This window comes from Watersipora subatra, chromosome 1 (genome assembly GCF_963576615.1).
Source record: "Watersipora subatra chromosome 1, tzWatSuba1.1, whole genome shotgun sequence".
Taxonomy (NCBI): domain Eukaryota; kingdom Metazoa; phylum Bryozoa; class Gymnolaemata; order Cheilostomatida; family Watersiporidae; genus Watersipora; species Watersipora subatra.
The window spans coordinates 46,887,594-46,911,484 of NC_088708.1; the positions used below are offsets into that span (position 1 = coordinate 46,887,594).

Genomic DNA, 23,891 nt, shown 5'->3' on the forward strand with positions numbered 1-23,891 from the left:
TTTCAGGTGAGCATGCAAAGCCTTTCAGGCGAGCATGCATAATCTCTCAGGTGAGCATGCATACTCTCAGGTGAGCATGCAAAGCCTTTCATGTGAGCATGCAAAACCTCTCAGGTGAGCTTGCAGAATCTCTCAGGTGAACATGCAAAACCTCTCAGGTGAGCACGCAAAACCTCTCAGGTGAGCATGCAGAAGCTCTCAGGTGAGCATGCAAAAACCTCTCAGGTGAGCGTGCAAAACCTCTCAGGCGGGCATGCAAAACCTCTCAGGTGAGCATGCATAACATATCATGGAAGCCCCACATTAGGTTACTAAAGCATGTGAGTACTCAAAAAAACTGCTTTACAAGATACAAACTTGAGCAAACTGTTTTATCTAACTTCCCAATTAAGTTCTTGCGCACCCGTGAAACATGTATAACATGAAGCAAGAAACATGCACTAGAAGACATTAAATTGCGATAGAAGTTATATTTGACTAATGACAGATAAGTAAAATTGTACAGCTACCGTGCTTTGCACTAGTGAACATAAGACACACTACGCATTACATTAGCACTACTACTAGGTAAAACGAGATAATAAATGTAAGGCACTAGTTTAGGTATTTTCTTAAATTAGTGCAGTGCACTGAACTGGTTATTGATCTTTGCACTAAGAACTAACTAAGTCCTAAATGAATGAGATCATGCATTAAAGCAAATGTTTTTGTGCACTGTGACATCACCTTGGCAGCCCTGAATGCTGCTGATGGATTTATATCTGTGCTACAGGTGTGAAATTCAAACAGTTGTTTTCTGGTGCTACCCAGAAGTTTATATAAACACTTGTATGAGTGCTCGTGTAGTAAAATATGTACAACAATATCTTTAACATATTCATTGTTGAACAAATACTAATACATGTAGCTCTAAATTGGGTTGCTAACCATATTCCTTGAAATTTATATCATAGCATATGCATGCATAGACAGTAGTACCTGTTAGATGAAAAACTAAACTAGAATGATCGTAGTTAATACTACATCTAAGATTATATAAACTTTGTAGCACAATACATTTGCACTTTAATATAACGAGTCTAATAATTTAAAATCAATGACTAAATCTGGTTAAAGAATGATATCATAACTTTGACGTCATTATATTCAACTAATCTCAGGCATCAGTAAACTACTTGGAAATTGTCTTACAAGGCATGATAACTCCAACTTACATGTAGATGTGTGCATGAAAACAAGAAAGAGTAGGTTTTAGGTTTTTTTGTTATGACTGAACAAAATACATGCTGATGCATTGATTTAATTGCATAAGCGAAAGATTGATAAAAAAACTGCTATTTATGCTGAATTTTGTTTTTATTACGATATTAGTATGATATTATTATAATTTACTGAAAAGAAGAGAATAACGTCTTATCTATTAAAGTTTATCTATTTATCAAGTTTATCTATTTAAATATTGTTGTTTGTTTATTTCTGGCTTTTAATTATTACTAAATGATGTTGCAATGCAATGTTTTGTTGACAAATAATCAAAAAATGAAACTGTCCCATAACTATAATATTCCAAATAAATAGATGTGTCTTCAAAGATGTAAGAATGCTATAGCGGATATTTGTGCTTATAACAGTACATGTTTTTTCTTAACAGCTGAAGTGTGTTGACGTAAATCTGTTATGACTGAAGTATTAGCTCATCAAAATTTACCTGTTGATTGGTCAGATTTACAAGAAACCCACTGCCGATTAGTCAAATGCTACCATGTTTGCTGCTGATTGGTCTAACAGAGACTGAATCAACCAATAATGATTAGATGTAGCCTGAACAAATCTATATATTCTAAAGACCTTGCAGCACCCATTAAAACAACTTTGTCCTAGAATCATGGCGCTTCAATACATTGCTCTCTGCCTTCTGCTCTCAGCTGGCTGTACTTTAGGTATGTCTATATCTTTATTAGTGTCTATATCTTATGGGTACATGACTAGAGATATTGTAATTTAACTAACAAACAGTTTAAAACTTTTGATTGAAATCATCATCAAGACTTTTAGATTAAGACAGAAGCTTACAACAGACGTTCTACAGAGAAATATAGGCATTCACTTGTTTATTGTCACTCACATTATTCAGGGATTTTATGAACATATTAAACTGTAGACTTTCAAAGACATCAATAATCAATATACAACAACAGTTATTGTTCAATAGCATGATGATTTTTACCAACTAAATTAAACTTGATTTCATTTTAATTTTATTAGAATGTTTTTTGTTAAATCTTCTAAATTCAATACAGCACTAAAAACACTTTCTTAAATTGGATAGACAAGAAGGCTTTTTCACATGTAAGCTTTATTACAATGTACTGTAATACTTTTTATTGCTATTGTAGGTTATAAAAGCTCAACAGTATCTATATATACTATACCTACATATTTTGATATTGTAGATTTTGATATGTTTAACGCAAATGTTCTCTTAATTACTATAACTAAATTGATGGTAAATTATATATGTATATATTTCTCAAAGTTTGTCATCAGTTTGTTTTCTGTTTGTCCAGCTCAGGGGTGGCATGCTTCTGTCAAGGATGACAATGCTTGGATTGTGTCTCTCTTCCATCTCTGAGACTTGTTCAGTCGTTGCAGCCGAAGCTTTTCTAATGTTTTTTGTGCATCAGCTTTGCAGCCAGCATGCAGCGAGCTCCGCCAGTTAGGTCTGTCCCTGGAGACAGAGGTCCATGTCTCAGGCTGCAAGGAGAAGTCTTTCAGGTCTCGTTTCAAGACATCTTTGAACCGAAGACGAGGTCTGCCTGTTTGGCGGGTTCCATTTACCAACACACCATGAAGAATCATGTGTGGGATTCTCATGCTCGGCATACAGTTGACATGCCCTGCCCATCGAAGCCGTATGAACTTCAGTCTAGATGAGAGGGGGCCTGAGCCAGTCTGCATGAACAGTTCTTCATTTGTCATCTTGTCCTCCCACGTTTTACCGAGAATGAATCTTAGGTTCCGAGTGTGGAAGGCACTGATCTTCGATTCCTGTGGTCGGTAGATGGCCCATGTTTCAGCACCGTATAGAAGGATACTGAAAACACATGCCTCATACACACAAACTTTGGTTTTGATACCTATGTGTCGGTTATTCCATACACGCTTGGTTAGTCTGCCAAAGGCGGTGGAGGCAATTCCTAGTCTTGTGGAGATTTCATTGTCTACAGTTGTATTCTTTGAGAGATATAACCCAAAGTAAGTGAATTTCTCAACATCCTGCGGGTTAGTGTCATCTATTGAGAATACATGGGGGTCAGAAGCTTGTGACATAGTCACAGTCTTTTTCAAACTAATCTGCAGTCCAAAGCGCTGGCAGGATACAGCAAAGAGATTGAGCATAAACTGCAGGTCTTCTGGGGACGAGGCACATATTGCTGCATCATCAGCATATAGCAGTTCCTTGATGACGAACTTCTCAGTAAGAGAGCGCGCTTTATAGCGGGCAAGATTGAAGAAGTTTCCATCGCCGCGTGTGAGGAATAAAACACCACTGGATTGGTGAAATTGTCTGTCTGTCACTTTGAACACATACAAGAAGGATATGTCAAAGAAGATTGGGGCAAAGACGCAACCTTGCTTGACACCTCGTTTTCTGGGGAATTCATTGGAGAGCTGACCATTGAACTGTACTCGAGCTTGCATTCCATTGTGGAATGACTCAATTAGGGTGAGAAGAGTGGGAGGACAGCCAGTCTTCCTGAGAACTGTAAACAAGGAACCTCAGTCGACAAGGTCAAACGCTTTAGTTAGATCAACAAAAGCCATATATAGAGGCACTGTTCCCGAGATTTCTCTTGGAGTTGACAGACAGCGAATATCATATCAGTAGCTGAGCGTCCTGATCTAAAACCGCACTGTGATTAAGGGTATACATCTTCAGCTATTCTGAGCAGTCTTGATAGAAGTATTCTTGACAGTAATTTTCCTGTCACACTGAGAAGGGAGATACCGCGGTAGTTGTTGCATTCACCTCTCTCTCCCTTGTTCTTATAGAGTGTAGAGATCTTAGCATCCTTGAAAGCTTGGGGGACTGACTTCCTAGCCCAGCTGTTAGATATGAGTATGTGTATATGCTTGAATAACGAGTCTGGTCCCACTTTGAGAAGTTCGGGCGGAATCGCATTCACGCCTTCAGCTTTACCCAAGTGCAGGTCTTGGGTAAAGCTACAGCTATTAAAATGTAGCTATTATAGTTATTGGTATTATAATTCCACCTTCTAATGGATTCGATCTCATGACGAATGCATCGGAAAGTTTCGTATTCAAATGCTCTACCACTGAGCTAGAATGGCATACTGATCAGAGATGTTTTCATACCCTGCATACCTCATGCGCATGATAATTATTTTAGCCTGGCGCCCATGCGTTACGATGCTTCTGTTTAGAAATATTTTGGTACCTAAGTATATGTACCGCGATGTTTCTTCATCTTTTTTTTCGTAAAGGCAAATTTGTTCGACCCATGAAATCAACAATAATTGATCTCAAACTTGAAATTTGACTATTAGTGTATCGATTATCTACGTTACTAAAAGATACACGTCACTGAACTCCCCATGGCGAGTTATCCGTATCCGTTATTCGGTATATCTGGTATTCGTTATAATAAACATGATTCGCTAACGTGAATGATAAAATTTCTTTTAAAAGTTTTAAGTATACTAAAATGCATACTAAAACTTTATACAAGTGTGTGTTTAGTAAATTAAGTTCATTGAAGTTAAATTCAGTGTTTAGTTTGCATGTCTCTCTCGAAGGTAAAAACTCTTCATGTAGTACATTTTCATGGTTTATCTTGCAAATCATAACCACAAAATGCATTAAAGTCATTGTAGGTAATTATAGTTAGCAAGGTTAACATAGTATTTTGGTACTATTTTTAATTATGATGATTTTTACCAGGAGGTGATTGCATCAGATAATGACTATGGGTTTTTTACCAGTCTATAAATGTCTATAGGCTACGATATTTTTGCATGCCAATTTTCGCATGACAAGACTGAAACGAACTAAAATCATATAATTGTATACCAAATAATTTTTGATTGTAGTCGTAGCGAAATAGACTATATTTAGCCATTACTCTCTCATGAATTCACATTTACATTTAAACACCTTTACATTTTTATTTTCCTTCTAATTTATTTCAACAAAAAGCTTCTTTCAAGTTATGAAATTTTAAACTTACAGTCGTTTGAAAACTTTTACAGTTGTTTTGTTTATTTTTAATTTAGTTGTTCAGCACAAAACCTTCTCTTCATGATATGAAGTTGGAAAGTTACTGTTGTTTGACAAAGTTTGAAACCCATTACAGGTGTTTTCATTTTTCTCTTAATTTATTTAAACTACACAAAACACTTTTCTCATGATATGTAGTTTAAAGGTTAGAATGGCAAATGTTGTTATAATATAACAACATTTGCCATTCTAACATATTATGTTAAATACAAATCGATTTTCTGTCCAAGGACTTTTTTATTACCCGGGCAATGCCGGGTAGTACAGATAGTAAACATATATATTCTTATTATATAGACTTTCTGTTTGATACAGTCTTATTGCCATATATAGTATATATGTATATATGCACACATATATATATATATATATATATATATATATATATATAGATATTTAATATATATATAAATTTGTTATAGTAGATATAAGCGTCATGCTCTCATCAGGTGATAACTTTCTGAAGTTATCGCTTAATGAGAGCAGACCTATATCTGCTTGAAGCAAATTTGTAGAGATTAACTAACAGCCAAGTGCTCTTTATATTTTGTATTATAATTTATATAAATATATATAGGCCTATATATATATATTAATTTTATATGTATATACCTAAAAATCTAGTTGTAAAATAAGAATTTGTAGAATAATTGGTGCAAGAATGTGCAATTTAAATCTAAATGGTTGCGTAAATGTAACAAGCTTGCTATGGAATTTCTGCTATTTTCTCCCTCGCATTAACTTCTGTATTACCTCTGTATTACTTATATATTTTCTCTGTATCACCTCTGTATTACCTCTGTATCACCTTTGTATCACCTCTGTATTACTTCTGTATTGCTTCTGTATCACCTCTGTATTACCTCTGTGGTACCTTTGTATTACCTCTGTATTACCTCTGTATTGCCTCTGTAATACAGAGGTAATACAGAGTCTGTATTACCTCTGTATTACTTCTGTACTACCTCGGTATTGCCTCTGTATTACCTCTGTATTACCTCTGTATATTCTTTTTATAACCTCTGTCTTACCTTTGCATAAATGTTATACATATACAGCAGAAACGATAACAAATCCAAAATTTTTTAAATTTAGCTATTAATTAAGTTTTCATATGCTTCCTTTTTATTCTAGGTGTGTTTTGGTTAGAAGGTCCTGAAAGTGGTATCAAAGATGATTCACCTTCCCATGTCGTCTGCCCAAGTAAGAGATGAGCTATTTATTTTATCTATTAAAGTGTAACCTTCTTAAATGACAATTATAATATACAAACCAACTTTAGTCAAGGAGTTGTCTTAGATGACAAGCAAATCGTAGTTTAAATATAACATGATAATTTTTTGCTTCAGAAGAAAAGCAAAATTCTGAAACTTAATGAGCGTTAAGATAATCTAAGGAAATTCAACGACATGGATCGGCTATCAACTGATGCACTCTCTCGTGTTATCTTTAGTATTTACCTGTTGTATGCAGGCATGTTTGTTGTGACTTGCAAATGTACTATATTTTGTGTTTTGTTTAGTACTAGACTATTAACAGGAAGTTGAATCTAGTACAATCTAGTTAAACCTGAATGCTGCCAGTAGCTTCTGGCCTCACAGTCAGCACAAAAGCTGAGCGCTGTTCAACTTTTCTATAAAGTGACAGATAAAACCTCCTTAAAATGCATTCTGAAAGCCAGCCACTGGGATGTTTCACCTGATTTGGAAACTAGCCCTTAAATAAGAAATACGCAATCAACTGTGTACAATACTGCACACTCAGAAGCAGCTCTCTTTCTGTGTGTATCTGATATAAAGTCTGTCACTCTGATACATATTTGTATACATAATATACATAATGTATACATAATTATGCATAGAATGACTATATATGACATTTCAAACACTGCGCTGTTTTATTCATAGATGGATACTACGCAGCTGAGTGTCATTGTCATGATGCAAGTATTTGTGATGGAACTCGTCTATACACTGATAATACAAGAAAATGCACCGCCTTCAAACGATGGAGCGTCAGAGGGAAAGTTAAAGTGAGTAAACCTTTTAGCTAATTTATGACATGTTTCCTGTAGCCAATTTATTTCATTATGGGTTATGATTTTTATAAGGTCGTCAAATCGTGATATAATTGCCTTCCAAGTTGAGATCTAACTGTGACATAATTCTGGACAAGTAATAAAAGTTGTTATGAACTATTCTATGATGATTTGAAATAAGCTGACTTCTGTAAAATTTAGTGCAGAGCTGGGATCTAATAAATTCTGCCACTGCTACCAGTTTAAAGGATTTCATACAATCCTTTACTTCTTTACACTAAAGAACAAACCACTGCATGGTATTGTACTGTAAGTACATATTTCATCAATAGGTCTAGCACATATGGTACAAGATAGAGCAGATACCTGTTCCTCTTGGGGATGCGTCGCAGGTCTTTATATATGTTCTGGTCTCTGTTTTGGGCAAAACCAGCTGGTCGTCCTTTACAAGGCTCAGCTTCCTTTTGGTGCAGTTGACCTGAAGTCGATGGCCAGCCAGCATTTGCACAATTTGCCTTACCATATAGCAAATGTTTATTACGTCTATGATTGAATAATTTTAGGCAATGGTACAGTGTAAGTCAGCAACAGGATATGACATCAAAGTGATGTACCATCTTACATCACCAGACAATGCTATCAAGTGTCCTGAAGGGTAAGTATTTTATAGATGTTCTTGTTACGTGATGAACTAGATTAAGTCAGCAATACTCAATTTTTATAAACATATTCTGTTAAGTTTTACATTTGGATAGTACCAAATCTCTGGGAGGAAAGCTCTTATGGGTGAATGCGTTGTGTTGTATTTTAGTGAGTTGCCTTTCCATTTTATTCATGATATCGGCAAGAATAACTGCTTTAGTGTTTATAGTGGCCCAACTTGCAATTCATGATGTATTAAAAATAATGTATTTTCCACAAAGCGTGGTTTGTACATATGCTGGAATTCTTTATCTGGAGCCTATCATAAATTACACTAGTGAGAGAATCATCATTGCATGCTGTATACCAAATGAAATCACTTCAACCGTCTGTATATCCTGCCACTCAGAGAGACAAAATTGAAAAAAAGAAAAAGAAACCAAATTATCATAAGCATAAATACAAGTTTACTCTCAAGGAATAGTCTGAGCTCTAATATTAGTCTTTGGCTCCTATTTAAACCATTTTGCTATCAATGTTGTTCCACATTCACGTTATGCTACCCAAAGGTTATGAATGAAAATTCACTACGCTGTATGACTATAACATATAATTGCCTCATAAAATAAATAATCAGAATTTACACGTCACCTCTTGCGTACTGCTCCTCCATTTTAGCTATTTTGTCAGCTTGTTTTTTTATGAATATTTCTTGTAAATTGACTCTCACTCCTGTCTCTGCAGGTTTGCCATGGAGTTTTGTACAAAGAATGACAAATGGTCTCATTTTAGAAACACCGTTTTGTTTTACACGCTAACTGAGGATGACATTACATGTGGTTGGAAGAAAGCATCAGGAACCCTCAATTACGACATACTCATGTCTGTAGTTTGTATCATAGAACCACAATCTGAAGAGATAAAAACTGAGTTGCATTTTTTGGAATGAAATAGGACTGAACATGGACTACTAGATTATTTACTAAATGTTTTAAATATTTTTCTATGTTTCTGTTCTATTGAATTCATAATTAATAAACAAGTTTTAATACCTTCTTCTTTACTAATATGCTGATATACTTGCTGCAATGACTCTATATACTTCTATTTCAAATTAGGCAAATTAGACAAGGTAGCTAGTTGATCACATAAAACACTTTTCTCTTTTAACTAATGTTCCTGAGTAACCCTAGAGAAGAGAGTTATTTTTAGAAACACTAATTAAGGCTGTGGCTTAAAGGGATCTTCACTTCAGTATTTCAACAAAATAGTGATGATACTGTTGTGAAACAATGATGTTACTGTTATGATACTGTTATGATGCTGTTATGATACTGTTATGATACTGTTATTATAACGTGATGATACTGTGGCCTGATAATATCTAAGTAATCTCAAAGAATCGTCAAAATCTTTTAGAGCTATTGAGTGCTTGCTTACTTGTTGCGTCGATGTTGTACAGATTAAGTAAAATGTATTCAAGCATATTCAAGCCCTATTCAAGTTTCAGTCAAAACAAATAACAGGCATATAATTCGGCGTTCAACTTGCTAGACAGCCAATGTCATGAAAAAGGTGGTTTAATAAAACAACTATGGTTGTGATTAATGACTGCTAAAATATAAACTTATTAGGTTTATGTTGCGGCCACTGTTTATGTTGCTGCCACTGTTTATGTTGCTGCCACTGTTTATGTTGCTGTCACTGTTTATGTTGCTGCCACTGTTTATGTTGCTGTCACTGTTTATGTTGCTGCCACTGTTTATGTTCCTGTCGCTGTTTATGTCACTGGCACTGTTTATGCTGCTGCCACTGTTTATGTTGCTACCACTGTTTATGTTGGTACCACTGTAAGATAGAGGTTGGGTACACTCTCATAGCACTTTATTTTTTCTATCTTACGACACTCATACTGTATATATTAAAGACTCATTTCGGAGATCCGGCTGGGTGTCACCACGCAATAGGTACATTAGAGACATTTTGTTAGACTGTCACTTCCTAATTCATACAATGAAAATATTTTTGTCTGAGGAATAATAATAAAAATGCGGCACAATGTTTATGGAGCCATCAGAAGAAGTCAACAACATTTTCCTTTCTATATTCTTGCAATCGAATTTGTTATCTTGGCAAGTTGATTCTGGTTTGCCATGGGCATCCTTTTTGTTTGTTCAGTGTCTGTGTATCTTGCATCTTGTGTATTATAACAGTTTTTCTATTTAATTAATTGTTATTGTAGCCAATCAATTCTGGGATTCTAGTGGCTTTGTAAATGATATATATAAGACCATGTTTTAGAATCATTAGTGTGCATAGTCATCGAGAGTATAGTACAATAACGTTTGATATAATCTACAAGCTCATCTCTTAATCGAATTGAAGATGGTTGGTTGTTCAACTAGACTGCACCCAACTATCACACCGGTGTCAGAAAAAAGCAAAAATTATACCAACATTAAGCTTTGTCAAGTGACCGATTAAGTGTCAAAATAGAAGGGGCAGGAGTAGAGGGAGGATCACATACACGATATTTGGAAATGTCGGAGGCAGGTCAGGCAGCAAACCAGAAAATGGCTCGTCTGGAGATGATGACGGAGAGAATAATAGAGGACAAGGCGCGCATGAGGAATCTCATAGACGAAAGGGTAAGTGTGGACATGTTGCCTCGTAGAGATAATTTTATGCCGAGCAGTAGAGGCTTGAAAAAAATGGGTGTGATTGGCCTTTCCTTTGAAGGTAGATCAGACAAAGAATTTGAATCTTTTATATCAAAACACTAAACATATTGCTTGCTAAATAAAGTGCCAGAAGCTTCGTGGGTTTAGGTGTTAAGCTTGTATGTAAATGGGCTAGCAGCAGCATATTTAAGGGAAGCTAGGGAGACACTTGGGAATGAGACATCATTTTATTCGGTTCGGCGTCTGTTTTGGAAGAAAATAACAGCAGTAAAGGGAAAGAAGCAGGTAGCCATAAAAATCTTTTCCATTAGGCAGAAGCAAGGTAAATCAGTAAAATAATATAATAAATGATTTAGAATAATTGTGACAAACAGCAGTAGTGGGGAAGAGAACCCCCTTCATCCTTTTGCATTCTAGATTAGTATTCAAACCCAAGATTAGGAAGAGTATAATGGCCTTGCAAGAGAAAACTTTAGCAGAATTGTTTAAAGCAGCAGTTAGTGTAGAGACAGGTTTGCAAACAGTGCAAGCGGTGGCACCCACAAAAGTTGTAGCAGCTAGTTGCGTGGGAGGTAAAGACCGACCAGCAAAATAAGCGTTTTGATGTAAGAGAGAAAAAATGCTATAGGTGCAGCAGTAATTCTCATTTAATCAGTCAATGCAATTAAAGGCAGTTCGAGAACTATAGGGGTGGCTACCACAAATAAAATAGGGGTGGATTTAGTAGTGGTTATAAAAGTCGACCACATCATGATAAAAATAACAGATATAGAAAGAATTTTAACCCGAATTACTGTCAACTAGTGCAAAATGAGTGTAAGTTCCAAAACAATAACTTTAATTACAAAAGGGTAACAAAAGCAGACCTGTGAGACAGACATTTGAGGAAGAAATGCCTCAATAGTTTAAACATTTTTGACATCAACACCCGCTGCTAATCCTGCCAGGAAAAATAGGATGACCAGTAACCAGCCTGTAGCGTCAAATGCTATTTCTGCTCAGCCACCACCTGCCTTAAGGGTTGACTTGCAACAAAATTCACATTACAACTATTTGATATCAAAAGATTTACCATGTCTTACTCTGCTGTGTTGTATGTGCAAAATATGTGGAAATGTGATTACAAGCCCTTAAAAGCTCAAAAACACAGTTAATCGCCGTCATCACAAAACCGCAGTAGATTGTAATTAGTTTATTTCTCTGACGTAGTCAATCCATTTGGTTATTGTTTTTACACGTGATGTTCTGAGGTGAAGTGGAAGGCCAATAAAAGGCTCAATATAAAACTTCTCGTAGCACTAGTTTATGACAAACACTGGGTTTTACCGAAGAACCCGTATCAAATATAAATGCTGGCTACTTTACAGTTCTGTTTCGGCTTGGTCTAATTGTCTAGTCGTAACCTGATCATGTGACCCATACTTCCGGCCAAGCAGCGCGAATAATTTCTGCATCAGTTTTCAACCATCACAGGGAACCAACAGGCTCATTATGTTTATCAGAGAATGATATGCACTCCTTTGAGCTAAAGTTAAAAAATTAAACGAATTTTCACGGAAGGTTTTAAGATATTAGTGCTCAAAGTGACAGCGTTACAATGATGATGAAATAGATGCATAAGAACAATAGACATGGTTTTATTGAATGTGTGAAGTATATTTGTAAAAATATTTTGACAAATGAGCTTGCATGAAAGTGTAAACAGAAGCACATTGTAATCAACTACGTACCATTTGAGCCGTTTTAAGAGGGATTCCAACCTACGGCCGCTTTTTTTAACTGTTTGTTTTTGAACTTTTAAGATGTTGTAATTGCATTTCCACATACTTTGAACCTACAACACAGCAGAGTAAGACATGGTGAACCTTTTGATACCAAATAACTGTAATGTAAAGCTTGTTGCAAGTCAACTTTTAAGTATAAGGGATGGCAATAGAAACATGCATGAGATTGACAACAGTATGACACTTGACAATATTGCATATGAGTCAGTACTGTTCAGATAGAGCATAGTTTGGCCGAGGCAGACATAGATTTTGTTTATTTTGTTTTTGGAAATGAAAAGAGGGAGCAGTTAACCGAAGCTAGTGAGACAGCTCCAGTTCTTAGCAAAGTTATGCCAACCAAACAGGAGTTTGTCTTGGTTAATGATGTAGTTGGGGCTGATAGAGAGGCTGTAGACACAGCAGAGAGTGAGATATCTAAGCCAGAAAACTTGGCTAAAGGGTGTACTAAAAAAGTTTGTAATAATGAGCTTATCAGCAAGCATGATTTAATTGGCATAGCAGCAAACTTAGACTGTATGGATGACTGCACACTGGTTACGCGCCATGACGTACTGTTGACTGAAAATAATTATAGCCAACTGACAAGGAAATTCAATATTATGGAATGAAATGGAATGGAATAATAAACAAAATGTGGAACAATGTTTATGGAACCAGCAAAAGAAGTCAACAACATTTCCCTCTCCATATTCTTGCAATCGAATTTCTTATCTTGACATGTTGATTCTGGATTGCCATGGACATCCTTATTTATTCAGTATCTGTGTATCTTGCACCCTGTGTAAACACAAAGGTTTTTCTATTTAATTAATTGTTATCGTAGCAACTTGGTTTATGTTTCTGCGACTATTTTAAGAAAAAACTGAGTAACTGTTATCAAACAAGCTCAAAAGAGCAGCTCTGAACTTTTATGACTTTGTTTTCAAGTTTAAACTTTGTAAAATACTGCTACAGATCGATGAATAAACAGAGTTAGTTTCAACAGATGATTAAACTATATTCAGATCAAAATTACTAGTATGTACATGTACCTTGTTTGTATGCGTACCTACTTTCTATATATATATATACATGTGTATATATACTGTAATATATATATATATATATATATATATATACTTTGTTTATATATACTGTAATATATATATATACTGTAATATATATATATATATATATATATATATATATATATATATATATATATATATATATATATATATATACTTTGTATATATACATGTATATGTATATATTTATATATACACATATATATTGTATATATTACAGTATATATATTTATGTATATATATATATTTATGGATATATATATTTATGTATATATATTTATGTATATATGTATTTAAACTATATTCTGATTAAGCTGATTAAACTATATTCAGATCAAAATTACTAGTATGTACCTCGTTTGTATACCTACCTACCTTGTATATATATATATATATATATATATATATATATATATATATACTCAAAATATGTAGGATGGGAGGCCCCCTAATAAGAGGCCTTCGTATATATAAAAATTATCTAAAATGTGTATAGCAAATTGATAATAGGAGGCGGAACATTTTTGCCTCTTATCGAGGATATATTTTTAAATTCGTTAGAGGTAGTTTTGAACTTGGAGTTGTCTCCTCAAGGATATGTGTCCAAAATTAATGAATTCATAGGTAAAATTTGTACACACTTAAGAGTTAAGTCTCCTTACCCCAAATTTTGCAATAAAATGCACAACTGATGGCTGCCAGCTGAGCTTTTATAGGCAGGTTTTTATCAGGCATGAAATCAAAGTGTTATGTGATGTGAATAATAAACAAACCAATTATGAATTGAATTAGCAAGAAGTTACTTTTTGAGTATAGACCTTTAAAACTGATGGTTTGATTTCGATGATTGTGGTCTATCTTTTGAACTTATGTGTAAATTGGCTACTTTTCCTCAATATAAAAAACTCATAGCATTTTATTTATTGTACAACAAATATAGTTTGCAAATGTGGATGTTGGCTGACTGGTTATTGTCATGGCAAAAAGGGACTAAATGGTAGGTACTAAAACAGCTGGTTTACCTAACATTTTTATCTAAAAAGTTGTAAATGCATTAAAACCAATTAAAATAGTTTGTATTTTATTACTTCACAACAGTGCTAAAAATAAATAGCAAACAGCAACAAACTTATGCAAACATAGTATGATCATGCAGAACTACGCTAAAAAATCATCTCTTGATATTAATGTTAAGAAATCAACAACATATTGATACTTAATTACAAAAACGATATAATACCAAATAAATTTAAAAGATATATTCTACAAAAGTAGAGACATTATTATTCAAACACATACAAAGTATTCAAAATGTGTTTTTATTATTTTTTATGATTCATCAGTGTCAGTTTATAAAACAAAATATTATTATAATGTTTTATTTCGTATTGTAAAATGACGCTATTAAACTATACAGTTGTATATCCATGTACATATACATATGTACATGTATATAGTTTTAGTGCGCATGTAACAATCGTAGGATATGGAATGTTCAACAATAGATAGCATGTTAATTTTGACTTCTCCCCTGGTATTCTAAATCACTGCAAGATAATTTAGATAAAAATAGCAAATTTGATGCTTCTATGGAAGAAATCGTATTTACAGGGGAGATAAATCCTAAAATGTCATTTTTGACAGATCTCTCATAGAAGTGGAAATGACAGCTACGGCACTGCTTCAGCTTTGAATTATCCATACAATAATTAGTCTAAATCACTGCAGAAATTTCCACTGAAAAACGGTGCCAATGGAAACGCAAGATAAACTGTCTTGGCCCACGGCCTATACGGCATCAAAGTGTTAATTGACTTCATAACAAGTGTTTGGAAAACCATGAACAGGCCATTAGGCAAACCACTAATTAAAAAGCTTACACTGTTCTGGCTACATTATTACAAACATACTGTAAGAATCGCTTGCAGCTAGTTTTCTGATGAAGGCAGCAAAAATTCAGTTATTTTATCTTAGTTCATTGGCTATCATTACAACAATGCATCAATAGTTACAAAGAACATTTTTTTGCTTCTACTAGCACTTTATATTTGTATATTTGTATTGAATAAAACGTTGATGTTTGTCAATAAAATGCTACCTCACCAAGCGGAGAGTGGTTAAGCGAATTACTTCATCTAATGAAGAACAGGTTCAGGCTTTCCTTTTTTACCGGTTTTAATAGGCAAACATCAAACAGAGCAGACAGTAGTCAATAATTTCTATAGTACGCAACAATTTTGTCTGTGCCTCTGAAGCTAGGGGCAGAGATTAAAAAAACTATCTTTATTGGTTTGGCTACTGGTGGCAGACAGCTTAAGAGTCGACTACCCTAACACATGCAATAATGAGCTGTCTTCTTTAAGGGTAGAATAATTGTGGATGTAATTATTCTCTGCACTTTATCAACACGCATGACCATCCCTCAAAGTACAGCGGACTGCCATGGGTACTAGTAATAACAATACAATGATAATTGCAAAGTTTGAAAGTCGCAGTCTGAAAAAATACATATTACATACATATACATATTTTAAATAAACTGATAACTAACAATGAATAAGACATGTAAGATAGATTTTAGAAAAAAAGCAATTAGAAGGTGCTATGCTAGATAATGAACACCAAGACTGATGAATGAACTATAACAAATGAAAACAAGCAATCAGACAGTAGGGGACACAAAAGTGGATGACAAAAAGAGGCCTTAAGAAAGAGGCAGGGTGTCTAATAACAGCAGCGCAAGACTAAGCACTGCAAACCAATTCCAGGAATGGTAACTAAGTGCAGGTTGTGTAAGACAAAGGGTGAAACAGCCATATTGTAAACAAGTGCTCAAAGATTGCACAAACTGAATACAACCTCTGACTTGATCAAGTGGCCTCAGCAGATTACTGGAGTATCTGTAAGAAGCATAACATACCACACACAGCATAATAGTATAACCATAGGGTAGAGCCAGTGTCTGAGAATGACAAAGTGAAAGGTTTAGTACTGATCAAAAAAGAAACAACAGATTGTCAGATTAGTTGTATAATCATAATATGTGATGCCAGAGTAAAAAGAAGAAGGAAATATATAAAGGAGATGTACAAAGTGCAAGATTTGAGCATCGAAGGCTGTAGAATTTTCAACCGAAAGTAATATAATGTATGTAGTGATTGGAGTGATTGATACATTATTAAGCCAGCTTGTGTTATATCTCACTGAGGTCAGTGCTCAAAAGTCTTTCAAACAACTCAGAAAACAGTGCTGCTAGGAGCTGGTCAGATTTTAAGGACGACTATTCAGTAAAATGACTCGTTAAAGTCAAAATCATCAGGCTAAGGCCTTGGCTCACCTCCTACCAGCCACCCGGTTGTGAAGACAGTTTTTAGAATGACACTAATAATATAAATAATAGCAGTGTCTGTCCATATGTCTAAAGCTAGATATAGAGGTTAGGAAAAACATTGCATGGGAAATTGAACTCAAATCTTTGGCTGAGCAGCTGTGCACACTAACAACTAACACTAAAAACGACTCAGCTTAACCACCTTGCAGCTATGTTGGGCAGTGGGCCAAGGCAGTTTATTCTTGCATCTCCGTTGGCACCCCCTTTCAGTGGCAATTTCTGCAGTGATTCAGACTAATTTTGGTATGGATAATTCAGAACTGAACAGTTGCCACAGCTGTCATTCCCAATTCTGAAAAAAAATTGATCAAATTTTATTTTAGGATTTATCACCCCTGTAAATAAGATTCTTTCCATAGAACCATCAGATTTGCAACTTTTTATAATATTTATTTTGCTGCAATTTAGGATGTCATTGGTGAAGTCAAAATTCATCTTCTATCTACTTTCTAACTTTCTATATCTTACGATTGTTACAACCACATGTAAACTATATACATCAATATACGTATATGTAAATGTGTGTATAGTTGTATGGTTTATTAGCTTCATTTTACACAAAAAATTCAAAACCTCTTTAATTATGTTTTATAACCTGAAACTGATGAATCATAGAATATAATAATTGGTGATTATTATTAGCATTATTATTAGTGGTATTATTAACAGCTAATATCAGCAGTCTTACAAAACGAGCTGGGATATTTCAAAATATCGCATATCCTAACTATTTGTTCAATATGTTTAGTTCTTAATCATTTTCCTCACTATCGGCATCTTCTGCTACTCCTGCTACAGTTTTGTTTCAGCGCATGCATGTGTAAAGCTCTGTGTAAGGCAGCTCTGCCATGATACTGGCACATCAGTTCCCTCGGAACCTGGATTTTGACACTCCCTCTAGAACAGCTTGTAGAATTTCAGGTGGGGCGATAATTCTGGTATGACACTTTACTGCATACTCATCATTTTCCTTACCCAGTATCCACCGATGTAAAGAAGGAAATTGTGCTTTGGCAAGTTGTGTTGTTGACCCTTTCCATATACATGTATGTATAGCTGCTACATAATTGACACAATGCACATGGTTTTCAGCGATTGAAGGGAGGGACTGACTGGTTTAGACCTAAACCCAAACAGCCGGTCTGTTAGTCAGTTGAAGTCTGTACCATTTTCCTGGGTGCTATCTCCTTGGCCATAGAGTCTGCGTGTGTAGGTTTCACAGAGAGAATAAAGTCGCTTTGAAACTTAAATGATTCCCAGAGTCCTTTCATTACCTGCTGAAGGTCGACTTCTGAAATACTCACTCACCTCACAGTGTTTTCTCATAACAAGCTCAATTTTGCTGTTATTTGTCTCTGATGGCATATGTTCTGTGAATCTAGTAGCGATTGCAGACAACTTGAAGCGTACACTATTTGAAACAGACCATTCAGGCTCTTTAAAAGTGTTTTCCAGCTTTCTAGACAGTGACTAGTCAATGTTTATTAAGTTAATTTTTTGAGAGTCATGTATGTGAGCTACACAAATCATGTCAAAGCTCAAACAGTGAATGCACTTATCTTGTATCTTATTATTTTCTATTATTCATCTGTGTCAGGTAATAAAACATAACTAATCTGTGTCAGGTTATAAAACATAATTATAGTGTTTTGAATAGTTTTTGTAAAATAAAGCTATTAAACCATACAATTATTTACATACATGTATGTACATATTCATATATACATGTATATAGTTTACATGTGGGTGTAACAATAGTACGATATGGAATGTTCGAAAATAGATAGAAGATAAATTTCGACTTCACCAATGACATCCTAAATTGCAGCAAAATAATTATGATAAAAAGTTGCAAATCTGACGCATCTATGGAAATAATTTAATTTACAGGGGAGATAAATCCTAATATATTCTTTTTATCAAATTTATCATAGAAGTGGGAATGGCAGCTGCGGCAACTCTTCAGTTTTGAGCTCTCCATACCAAAATTAGTCTAAATCACTGCAGAAAATGCCACCAAAATGGGGTGCCAAAGGAACATCATTTCTAGAATTGTTTTGCCTGCTCGGCCGATAGCCTATGTGTAATAATTTTACAAATTCAGCTTGCCAGACTGACAGGGTACCAGTTTTTCTGTAATAAGAATTCTGGGCCTCCTTCTGCTTTAAGCCATTGTTGGAGGTTTGGGAAAAACGTTGCGTAATAGGTAAGGTTTCATACTGGGTAAATATTGAAAAGTTGCAACGAAAAAATTATTTTTTACAAATAAATTGCTGCTTTGATATTTTCCCGAGGTAAAGTTTTTAGAATTCAGCCCGTTCATGAAACATCACTGCCAGAGACAGCTAGAGGAAAAGCACAAGGATAGCGACAGCTGAGAAAATTAGGTTTTTACACTGATCAAGAACAGTCCCAGCAATCTTGTACTATGAGTAGAAAATCAGCAAGGAGATGCAAACAAACATTTGTAAAAAATATTTAAAAGAACTGATCAGTTTACACTCTCATACATTTACAAGTAGAACTGCTTGGAGTTTGTATTTGATGGAGAACAGGCTAATGAAAAGGCTGTACTAATGAACTACCAATACAATCATCCAGACACCTTGCTTGTAGCTGTGCATATATGCAGGATAAGACAACTTGTGCTTAGAGGCCACTGATGATGGAAAGACAAATCTGCCATGACTTTTCACAAGCTTTTTAAAAACGTGTGGTTCTCCTTGCTGTCTGTTACACTTTAATATATCGCTTGCTGTGCTTCTGGAAATGTCAGCAATTATTAAACGGTTTAAACAGTAATTAAGATGCTTGTGACATTTTAGTCTCAATTTTAATACATAGTTCATTTGCTTCGATGTCTTAACGGCCTCTTTTCTTCTCAAATTCAAAAATAGTTGGTCAAAAAGTATTGAAGTTTTTCCATCATTTGAAATTTTGTTGATTGTTTTTGGTGTTCTGACAGACAGGATGTTTTAAGATTAAAATTAGCAAAACTCAATTCCAGTTACAATGCTCACACAAAAAAAGTGCTCAGACCTCTCCAAAAATTACATCCATAGTCATGCTAGTTGTTTATAAAAATAGACATACTGTCACATTATCAATGGATACTCACGTGTTCATACAGTATTTAAAGGAAACCAGTGGGACTAATTCTAATCAAACTATCTTTATAATATTTGAAACTGGCTATAGCGGTGTATCTAAGGATAGGCTTACATTCTAATTTGCATCCAAACACTCATAAGCAAACACAAAAAATATATACGTCAATAAATATGCATAATACCGCAACTTGGCTGCAATAGCCGATGACATCACTGGATGAAGAACAGGAAGTGCAACGATTGACATCTTTTTGGAGTAAACATTTTCTTCTGAACTTTATCAATGCAATCAAAAATTCTCAATTTTAATTTTGAAACATCCCTGCAGCCAAATCACATAAAACAACATGCAGAAAGTCAAAAGAAGGAAAATACAATAATTATATAACGATTTTTAAAACTTTATGCAATGGACAATTTCAAAATATTGGTTTTAAAAGGTTTATAGGAAGTATTTGCCAAATAATGACATCAATATTAGTTGTACGTCCTACTCAATAAATAGTGAGTAAGAGTTGCAACATTTTCAATAATATCAACATTTTAATCTTTTTATGAAAACGCTTTGATAAATATAATTAGCTCGTGTAATACATTGAACTTTGAAACAGAGAGCTACATTGCAAATCTTACAAAAAGTGATGGTTTTAGACGTCTGTGAATTTTTTAGTTAACTATATTATAACTATTGTGTCACACATGCAAGAGTACACCACATTTCATCCAACATATATAACAGGAATTTTAATCTAATTTTTAATTTAAGAGCTTTTAATCAAAAGCTGTAAAGGTTGACTTGCACAAAATAAATTCACATTACAGGTGTATAGTATCAAAAGATTGACCATGTCTTACTCTGCTGTGTTGTTGGTGCAAAATATGTGTAAATGTAATTGCAAGCTTTTAAAAGCTCTAAATCGAACAGTTAATCGCCGCCGGTTGGAATCAATTTCTTTTACTGACGTAGGCTAGTCCAGCATTTTTGGTTATTGTTTTGACAACTGATGTTCTCACGTGAAATTGAAGGCCAATACAAGGCTCAATAGAAAAGTTCTCGTAGCATTAGTTTATGACAAACACTTCGGGTTTTATCGAGAAACCCATATCAAATATAGATGCTCGCTACTTTACAGTTTTGTTTCGGCTTGGTCTAATCATCTAGTCGTTATCTGATCATGAAACTTGGGAAACTTGAACCATTTTTCGCCCGAGTTTGAGGGCATAGCATATTTAGCTGACTTTAGACTCCTATAAATTCAAGAATATACCAGTGAGAGGTATAGATTCTTTTGTGTTTACACACAATTTGTATATTTACACAAGCAAACGAATGAAAATTTTCAGAAGAATAATGTGGGAGATAACTCCGACCGAAAATGACCAAAAATGCTTTTTTAGCGACTATTCAAAAACAATTATTGCTCCTAACATATAATTTGCCTTTGTTTCTGTTATTATTTCTGAATTTCCCCAAGCCTCAGCTATCCAACACTAGTCTCGTCTTCTCTGTAGATGCATCAGGTCTGCGTATAGAAGCCATAAGCCTGCAAGATTAACGTCTTAGTCGAAATACTGCAATAGTAGAGGTCCAGGTCAACTTGTGGTTTCAACAAAGTCACACATTTTTCTCATGTTTACACCAATTCACATATGCAGATTTTATTAAAACCATCTAAAGTTTGTGTTTCATACTGTAAACCGCTTAAAATTGAGTTTCAAATGGCCTCCAAACACCTTTTTAAATCGCCTTAATTAAATGAGATGATCCCGCTTGTCAAGCTTTAACTTGGCTGATTATTATCCTTTCATTATTAAATTTTCTGTTTTCTTTTGGTTTGTGATTGTGATAGTAATGAAGCTTGAATTATTTTATTAATATATATTCCTGATGTTATCAATTGTTGTAGCTTCAAATGAATATGTTTTGCCTGAGTTGGTCGTAGGTGGTGGCACCACTGCTAATAAAAAACCGCTCTTGTGGTACCCAGCAGATGTCTTCTCGCTTTGATCATGTGAAATTGTTTGTTGAGCCTTTGCACATGAATCTCACATTAGCATCATTGTTCTCTTGATCATAGCCAATTGCCATCCCCATATACTACCGACCATCATATATACAGGCCAGATATTGTCCAGGTTGTGGTGTTAAGGTACTGCTGGTAACATGTGAGTCATCAGTTTTCTTAACTTTATATCTTTGTAGCATACATTTTTTTCAACAAGTGGTGAAAGTTTTCAAACTTCAATGGCTTTCCTACTGAGTGGCTTGAACCAGTGCTGTTCCCGACAACCAATGACTCGTTGTGTTGATTTGAAAAATCAAAATCCAAAATCGCTGCTCAATCTGCGGCATCATCAGTGGGTACATAAAACACCTCCACCCCAGCAATGTTTTCCCTAGCAAACTTGTACAGTTGCTCAGTACTGAGCAGTCTTTCTTTTCCTGACTTAAAGGTTGACCTGCAACAAAATTCACATTACAGTTATTTGGTATCAAAAGATTCACCATGTCTTACTCTGTTGAGGTGTAGGTGCTAAATGTGTGAAAATGTAATTAACAGCTCTTAAAAGCTCAAAAACGAAAAGCTGCCGTAGATTCGAATCTCTTTATTTCTTGGACGTAGACATGATATTTGGTTATTGTCTTGTCACGTGATGTTCTCATGTGAATTGAAAAGTCAATAAAAAGCTCAATATAAAACTTATCGTAGAACTGGTTTATGACAAACACTTCGGGTTTTACCGAAGACACCGTATCAAGTATAGATGCTTGCTACTTTACAGTTTTCTTTTGGTTTGGTCTAATCGGCAAGTCGTAATCTGATTATGTGACCCAATACATCGCAAACAATTTCTGCAGCACTTTTCGGTTACAATCCAAAGCGTACAATCCGGATAACGCATTTTAGATTGTATACATACATTCCAGAGAACGCTCATCAGATTCATTAAAAAAACCTACCTCAAGTGACTCGTGTGAATTATTTCAGGGATGGATCTGGCGCCCAATACAAGAATTACAAGAACTTTGCCAACTTATGTTACCATGAGCTTGATTTCAATCTTACAGCATCTTGGAGCTTCTTTGCCATCTCACATGAAAAAGGTCCGTGAGATGGGATTCGCGAGGTGGTCAAGAGACTGGCCACCCGTCACTCCAAGCAGTTAGTTAAGTCAGGAAAAGAAAGACTGCTCAGTGCTAAACCACTGTGCAAGTATGCTAGAGAAAACATTGCTGGGGTGGAGGTGTTTTATGTACTCACTGAAGAAGTCGCAGAACAAGCAGCGAATTAAAAACCAAGGTTCAAGGCAGCACAACGAGTCATTGGTTTTCAGAACCAGCACTGTTTCAAGCCGCTCAGTAGAACAGCCATTGAAGTTTGCAAACTTTCACCACTGGTTGATGAAAAATGTATGCTACAAGAATACAAAGTTGGGAAGACTGATGACTCACATGTTACCAGCAATACCTTAACACCTCAACCTGGACAATATCTGGCCTGTATATATGATGGTCGATGGTATATGAGGATGGCAATTGGCTATGATCGAGAGAACGTTTGTGTTAATGTGAGATTCATGTGCAAAGGCTCAACAAACAATTTCACATGGCCACAGCAAGTTGACATCTGCTGGGTAAGACAAGAGCATGTTCTATTAGCTGTGACGCCGCCATCTACCACCAACTCAGGCAAAGCATATGCATTTGAAGCTACAACAATTGATAACATTGAGGAATGTAAGTTAAGAAAATATTTTAGGCTCATTACTATCACAATCACAAATCAAAATTATACGGCATATTTGAACTTGATAGGATAATATTCTAATAATCAGCCAAGTTAAAGCTTGACAAGGCATTTGTAACGCAATTTTC

At 35.0% G+C, this 23,891-nt stretch overlaps 1 protein-coding gene across 1 annotated transcript in view; it reads left to right on the top strand.

Moving 5' to 3' along the window:
• Positions 1-8,927, top strand: part of LOC137388318 (uncharacterized) — a 51,362-nt gene extending 42,435 nt beyond the window's left edge. The window contains exons 2-5 of the mRNA XM_068074806.1: positions 6,433-6,501; positions 7,206-7,330; positions 7,900-7,991; positions 8,723-8,927. Of these exons, the coding sequence (XP_067930907.1) occupies positions 6,433-6,501; positions 7,206-7,330; positions 7,900-7,991; positions 8,723-8,927 (491 nt within the window). The remainder of the gene's footprint in view (positions 1-6,432; positions 6,502-7,205; positions 7,331-7,899; positions 7,992-8,722) is intronic.
• Positions 8,928-23,891: the final 14,964 nt, after the last annotated feature.